The sequence below is a fragment of the Grus americana genome, chromosome 3 (assembly GCF_028858705.1).
Source record: "Grus americana isolate bGruAme1 chromosome 3, bGruAme1.mat, whole genome shotgun sequence".
NCBI lineage: Eukaryota > Metazoa > Chordata > Aves > Gruiformes > Gruidae > Grus > Grus americana.
In genome coordinates, this window is record NC_072854.1 from 97229462 (window position 1) to 97237432 (window position 7971).

Sequence of the window (7971 nt, forward strand, 5' to 3'; positions counted from 1 at the left end):
GCCCCCTTTATATAATAAGCATGACATCATATGGTACAGGGTATCTCTTTGGCTAGTTTGGGTCAGCTGTCCTGGCTGTGACCCCTCCCAGCTTCTTGTGAAAATTAATTCTATCCCAGCTGAAACCCACAACAACAGTGTGCCTCTGAAGACCTAAAACCAGGAAACAGACACACTGCACAAAGACATTAGGTAGACTATGAGCATCTGGATGAATCTATAGCATCCCCTCGCAGCTCACTGGAAAAGTCCATACACAGGAAAAAACACTGTACCCACTTGTATTACAAATAGGCAGTATTTTCAAATGGAAAACTTTTCTTCTGAAGTCTTCCAGCGTCAATAAGTATAAGCTTAGAAAATGGAAAATTAAGGCTTTATACAGCTCTAAACAATTTTGTATTTGACATTTCACCCAGCTGCAAATTTAAGGCAACCTGCATATAGTGTTGTGGGGTTGGGGTTTTGGTTGGTTGGTTTGTGGCTTTTTGCTTTGGTTTGTTTTTTCCTCATTGTTTTGTTTTATAATCTTGCAAAAATGTCACTTAATGATGGTCACTTGTTTGTGTTAGATCTTAGTTTCTAAGATTGACTTTAAATTAAAGGTCTCAGTTAAGTAAAAATGCACTTTACAATTTTGATGATTCAGGCTCTCCAGAATATCCTCTGCTGTGCACAGGATGCAAGATTTACACCCTCAGCAGGGCTAATTAGGGGCTGCAAGACAAGTATTGATTCAGGGATGTTTAAGTTACTGTTGCAATGATACCTGTTGAGGCAAAACCAAGTTATAGATATATACAAAACTGCACAAGGAAAAGGAAACCAAAGCAGGAGAAAAGGAAAAAAACCAAACCAAACGAAACCCCAAATAGTAATGAATGGGAGCTATACATTTTTCTGTTTTGCTAAAGCTACTGAGAGTTCATTAACACTCCTTCAGATGTTTTTTTGGAGGGCGGTTCGGGGCATTTTTAGTTTTGTGTGCTTTTTTTTTAATGCAGATATCTTCATGTTTTACCTGCTCTAATATAAAACATATTTCTTCATTAGCCATAAACCATTTCTGTAGGAAGAGGAAATTTTTTATTCTTTTGTTTTGCAAATTGGCTTCCAAATTATCATTGAGTTTTACAAGAACTATTAGGAAGAAAACTGAATAAAATATAGATCACTACCAAAAAGCTTTTAGAACTTAATGAATAACATCATGTCATTAAAATTTTTATTAAGATTACAAATAAAGGTTTTCAGTTTTTTTACATCCTATTTATATGTGAAAAATGTCAAAACAGAAAGCTATTAGAAATATAAAATAAATGTTAATATTTGCATTTTGTTAAAGGTACAATCATCGGTATTTTCATTCAAGTGCTGCCACTTCAATGAAATGTACCAGAAGAAAACCAGACAGACAAACTGTTTACTGTAACAAACAACTAAAAATAACATCTAACAGTTTATTTCTAAACCATGCCCTAGTTATACAAAACACTGGAAGACTGACTAACTGGAAGAATAACTTTATATTTGAGGCCTGTACAAGATCTTAGGAAGTACTTAAAACTTAAATGATGGTTACCTTAAGGACACACTATACTCAGGATAAAAGATGCTTTTATACTGAACCCAGGTCCCAGTTTCCTCTTCTGTATTCTGGTCTTCTATTGAAAAGAGATTGAACGATGTGAACCTTCTTACAGACACTTGTTGGAGATGCACATCTTTCAAGTGCTTTTTCTTCAGAACCTTTGAAATAGAGAACAAATTAAACATTAAGAATAAAACTTTAAAAAAAAAAAAAAAAACAACAAACACAGGCTTATTTAACTGAAGAGACAAGTCTGGAATCAACCATAATAGCTATGCTATTAGCTACTAGCTATGAGTACCTAGTCCAAGTATGTCAAGCCTGGAAAATAATAGTGGTATTGATGGTAGGGGTCAAGGGAATGGGTTATGAATTTATTATGTCTCTCTCTCTATATATATTTTATCTCAATAACTGTAAAGCATATGAACTGTGTTCATAAGTATACAAAGTTGCTTTTTTAATTCCCGCCCCAGCAAACCCACACCAGAAGTACAGGGGCAGACTGGGTTCTTCCCTATCCTCCCATCACCACTGTGAAACTTTCTGTGCCACTCACTGTCCCTATAGATTAAAAAAATCTGAGTGATATGTGTTTACCAGGTAGACTACTTCCTAGCTTAGAAGTCTACTGCTGCACGCTTGCAGAACTGCTGCCAAACTTGCTACCTATCCCAGGCCCCACACTTTCAGGTGCCACAATTGCATATTCCCCTACCAGGGCCCAGTAAGCCGACCTTGACATGATCCCCAAAACACACTAACAGCACCAGGTTCAGCGCTCAGAGACTGAAGAATTCAAAGCAATGGCAGAAGCAGAATGTTCCCGTTTGCATTTTGTGTAATAGCTAAGTGATTAAAACTCTTGTTCAGGAAAGTGAAAACATGGACGCTCTGTCCTGCATAGTTGGCCGCACTCAACCATCTCTTCAGGGAGTGAGGTATCAACTCCTCTGTACAGGAAAACCCGGCACCCAGCCCATTTGAGCTGTATCGTTGCACAGAGGACAACTAGCGTTTCCCTGCCAAAAAGGCTTATCCTTTAGGTCAGTGATGTGGAAGGAGAGATGTCCTGGGTTTAACTTCTTTCTCCTAACACTGGATGGAATACATAAAAAATTTTCATTGCATTTTTTAAATGAAGGTGCATAAGCAGTCCACAGAAATGAAAAAAAAAGGGAGCAGAAAATAAACTCATCACTATAAATAGAGCTACAAAGAATAGCTTTACTGAGTAGGATAGCACCATGATTTAATTTTTTTGCCAACTAGAGCTAAAACTGAAGTCCTATGGAAGTGGCTGTCCAGAATTATGCAACTTGAAGTGGAAGCTTTGCATATGGGATGTGTACAACAAAATGAAGGGTCATAGATTTATTCTTTGTTTTGCTGCATCCAACCTTTGTCAACCATGCTTTAACTGGAAATGCACTCACATCCAACAGCCTTACAATTTGGTGCCATAACCTATTATTTTGCAGAATACTTGGAAATACTACGTATGTGAGCAGAGCAATTGTATTTGCTATGCTCTTAGTTTCTAGCAGTAGGTCTGCTGCATCAGGCTTTCTGCTTTTGGATCTATTTTCATTGGCAGGTTTCAGCATATGAAAGGCACAGGCATTTTCATCAAACTATTAAAAATGGCTGTTTGCTGTCCACGCTATTTCTTCTACTTCTGTAACACATGGGAAAAATACACACGGGAAAAATACACACATGAAGGAAATTGCAAAAATAGCAAACCAGGAGAACCAAATTAAAAGACTAGCAGAATTAAGACCTTTGTATAATATCAGCATGCCTGGAAACAAAACGGACCAACTTGACAACTAAAGAAAACCACCAAGATCTAATTTTCAGAAAAGTGTATTGTTTTAGGGCTTTTTTTTTAAAGCAAAGGCAAGCCATTACTAACAGGAAAACAAAAAAATCCAGCAGTGACAACACTTTTCTGTTTTCAAGGTTTTTTTCTACAGAGACATCTTCTAGCCACTCTGTAAAATGCATTCTCTGAGTTAGCAGAAAATTTCATGAGCATTTGAGTACTCAAAAAATTTCTCCTACAGCCTCCAACTAAAATCAAGAGGTCTAAGATCTGAAAATTACAACAGCAAGTCAAATCTTTTAAAAACCTAAATATAACTGAGAAAGCAGAGCACAAAGGAAGAATATGTTACATTATTCATACCTAACTCTGCATTTTTACACAGGGATTTACTTTTTTCCCCTCAAGTCAGTTCCTAAAAGCATGACAATTGTGTTACAAGCTACAGAGATATGCTGCTGCTACAGGATAATCCACTGACAAAACCCAAAAGGTGACAAACATATTTAAACTCATAATAATATTTTGAAGAGGTTGAAAGATAGCCTCTGTTTTCATGATGTCCTTCCAACGAAGGTGAAGCTCCCTAACTTCCTGCACACTGCCATTATAAATGAACATGTCCCAAGAACCTATAAAAACAGCTAAATATCAAAGCAATATCAAAGCAAGCTAAAGGCTTCTCATCAGAATGGGCACAATTCTTCTTTTTAATGACGGCAGAGTAAAACTATGGTGGGGAGGAATCACTTGACACCACTGTTCTTTGGCTAGGGCTGGTGGCCTCTTTATCTCGTCCCTCAGTAACTTTCAGCTAATTTTCTCTGCATATTTTTATTTAAAAACTACCAGAAGCCTTGTTTCACTCTCTTCAGGATCTTCTTTTGGTACTGAAAGGTCCTGTCTTCTGCACAAGATGTTTATAGGCATACACAAACGTTGAGCTTGTACACGAGTCATACATACAAATATTACCTAAATAAATAATAATATTTTAGGTTCTGTAATGAAAGATTCCTTTACAACAGTTAGGTTCCTTAAAAGAAAAACACTCCAAGAACAACAACGAAAAACCCCAATACAAGCTCACACTTCTAGCCTGTGGTTTTCCCTCTGTCAAACTTGCATTTTCTTTCCTCTCTAACTTCACCTAGTAATAAAGAAGTCTAAGGTGATTCTTTCTTCATTAACACTTCTAACATTAAAAAAAAAAGCCAGAAAGTATCACCATGCTGTATCCTGTTTTAGAAAGATCCTAGTAAAATATTACCACAGATCTAAATTACAGGCCCCTTGGTATTTAATTGCAACATTAAGAATCCTGATAAAACCTAAAGATGTTTGATCACTTAAAAAATTTTTTGTAAAAAATCAAACAATAAAACATATGGCGAAAGACAGTCACTTGAACTTTCCTATATTTCTTCCATCTCATTGTGTATGGCCTAGTTGCACTAAAAGCCAAATTTAGTAAGAGCTGACATTCTACAACCCTCTGCTCAGTTCTACAGCACTTACCTGAACACACTATTTTGTGCATGCAAGAAAGTTTCTACATAATCAGCTACAGCATAATCTATAACTACACCATCTCTAAATATTGTCAGTAGGACTGTGCATTATTTATTTTTACAAATACTTTATTTACCAAATAGGTTTATTCAACTGTAAACAATTTACAAACTCAAGACTAACAAAAACATGGAAAAAGATCTGGCACACGTAGGCACTCTTCACACAGAGAGGAGCAGGAAGAAAAGAAAAATTGTTTTAGAACTTCTTGTGTTGAGGGAAAAAAAAAAAGGCCACTGCCCTGTCCTCACTTTAGCTTTTACTTTTCAATTCTGAAAGCTAAAGCACATTAGCAGGTGAGCAAGACTTCTGTGAGAAGAAGAGCAAGAGGAAGGTAACAGGCAGGATAAAAATATAAAGCTTACAGATTTCAGGCAAGTCTTCATTAGGCTTTCTATAGGGAGCAACTTAGTTTATGCCTATTCCTCTAACTTCCCTGCTAAAGCCTACAGACCGGATAATGCCATCAATTGCACAGACTGGTAGAGCTCAAAACACAGCCTTACAGAATTTACTTGTCATTTATAAATGCACACTGCACATGTAACTTATTTTCCTTGATTCTGACAAGCTAAGTTTCAAAATATTGCCAAACTTCAAACTCAGTACATACATAAAACATTTTATTGATAAAGAACAGATAGGTAATTGTGCAGACCCCTGGTTCTTTATGCTAACTTCATAGGATACCTGATAAAAGGGCTTTTTTCTTAATTAAATCAGCAAGCACACACTCAAGCATCTTTACCATAGCAAATCAATTTGTGTATGCATTGAATGAAAGCAAATTCAATATATAAACACATCACAGAACTGATTTTGCATAAGGCGTTATTATAAACAGTATGAAAAGCATTTTTAAAAGCACTGTAAGAAACGCTTTGACAGTGCTCCTTTAAAGACGGATATAAAAGAAGGTTGATACCTTCTTCCAATCCATAGATAGATCTGAGCATCACCATAGTAAAGAGTGCAGAACTGATTTTTACTTCAGATGTACCAGTAAGATTAAATTGATCCTTGCTCATCATACCATATAAAAATCAACAGAAAAGCTAAAGAACATGGAAAAACCCAGGGAATCTGCAGAGGAAAAGGTCAGAGATACATGTAGTTTGAGGAAGAAACAGAAGCCTTCTCCCCAAATACCTACACACACCCCACAACCCCCCAATTCAATTGTTATGAAAAGTTCCTTATGATTTTAAGAGTCAGGGACGTGCCAAAGGCAGTATGTTGAAAAGAAATAACAACTAGTATGGCCGCAGAGCGCAGTTTACATAGTCTGCTAGAACAGAAACCTACAAAGACAAACCCGATATTCCCACCAATGCCTTTGGCATTTCCTGCTTTACAGTACAATAGAACAGAAGTTTGTCCTGTTGAACAGGACCGAGGAATTTACAAATGAAAAACACACACAAAGAAAAGGTCAATATTAACATCCCCACGCCTCCCCAGTTACCTGACTGCAGCCAGGTGCCTCTTTCAACCCAGCTGCCGCCATCAGCCCCACTGCTGCCACTCTGCCTTCTGGGGAGAGCTCGGGGTGGGCAGCTCCATTCGCACAAAACTAAACATTTACCTTAGGCTGGTAAATATCACTTCCCATAATAATAACAACTAATGAAACTGATTCGTGTTTTAAGCCTTTACATATCTGCTTATCCACAGAGGAATCCCTTCCAACCTTGCACAGCTCCTAAAGGGTCAAAAAAAGTATGGAAGGCCAGAGCGACAAGCTGCTGTTCACCCAGAGCACACAGGTGTAACTGCTTGCTGCTGCTTCTTCCTCCTCCAGGCAGGGCCCCATCACCAGGCTGCCAGCAGCCGCAGGTAAAGAGCAGTTTTGCATGCCAGGTGAGTGGGATCTTAGCCCAGCACCTCATGAAAGGCACTTTAGTGGGGGCACAGGGTAGGAATTGGGTAGCAGCTACGATAACTAACTCCAGCAGTATCCAGAGATGCTGTCCAACCGGAGTCGGAAAATCCCAAGCTAGGGCCCTCAGGCTGTGGGGTGCCACGGGGGTACCGGCCCTCCTCCCGGTAGCCCTGCTTGTAGGACGGCAGACTGCTTTTGGGATCTATTGAAGGCACACTTTAAAAAGCCGTGTGTTTGTATGTATGTGTATATATATTCATTATTACTTTTTTTTTTCCAGGAAGAGGACTGCAAACCCCTCTGCAAGCCGCAGCGTACTACTCCTTGCAATCTCCTGTCAGGGGTGCGAACAGTTCGGCTTCCCACGCCCCTCCAGCGGCGGCAGGATTCCACGCCCGCACCCCGAACGGCGACAGAGCCCAACCCCTCAGGCGCTGCGCTAGCCCTGCGCGGAGGAACGGGAAGGGACGCGAACCCGCCCTACCATGCCAGCAGCCCCTCCCGCCCGCGGTCTCCCCCTACCTGTCCGAGCAGGCGCCAGCGGGCTCTCGCCGCTCCCGCACGGCTCGCCTCGCACCTGTCCGCGGCGGGGCGGCGCGGATAGCCGGCATCTTCGGCCATACGGCGGCGGGGAGCGCCTGGAGCCGAAGCAGCGGGAGCGCCCAGACCCCCTCTGCGCGCGGGGAACGCTCCCCTGGCTGGCGGGGACTTGCCGCCGAGCCTCCAGCGGCTACCGGGACCGGCCGGGCTAGGGCTTGAGGGGGAGGAAGTGGGTGGCCATCTTTGTTAAGGGCAGCGCTGAGGAGATAAGCTGCCGACGAAACGCGCGCTGCTGCCGTTCTGCGCCTGGCCCTTCAGGCGCACCGGAGGGGCGGGAGCGCGCCTCAAAATGGGTCGCCTTTGGCTTCCGCGCCCGGGGGTGAAACTGTGTGTGAAACGAGAGCGACCTGAGGAAGCCGCGCCCGGGACCGTGCCAGCCTGCCTAGCGCGCGGCCCTACCGCCGCTGCCTCGCGCCTCCGCGCTGACATCAGCGGTGTTCGCCCGTCGCGGCTGGCTGAAGCGCCCTGCGCCATCTTGGCTACGGGCAGTCCCGCGAG

The 7971-nt window shown here is 41.5% G+C and overlaps 1 protein-coding gene across 1 annotated transcript in view; it reads right to left on the reverse strand.

The window, feature by feature from the left end:
- The window catches only part of CAMKMT (calmodulin-lysine N-methyltransferase), a 225180-nt gene extending 217654 nt beyond the window's left edge, over window positions 1-7526 (reverse strand). The window contains exons 1-2 of the mRNA XM_054820757.1: window positions 7396-7526; window positions 1583-1749 (exon numbers count right to left, since the gene is read on the reverse strand). Coding sequence (XP_054676732.1) covers window positions 1583-1749; window positions 7396-7494 — 266 coding nt within the window. The 5' untranslated portion in view covers window positions 7495-7526. The remainder of the gene's footprint in view (window positions 1-1582; window positions 1750-7395) is intronic.
- Between the last annotated feature and the right edge of the window lie 445 nt (window positions 7527-7971).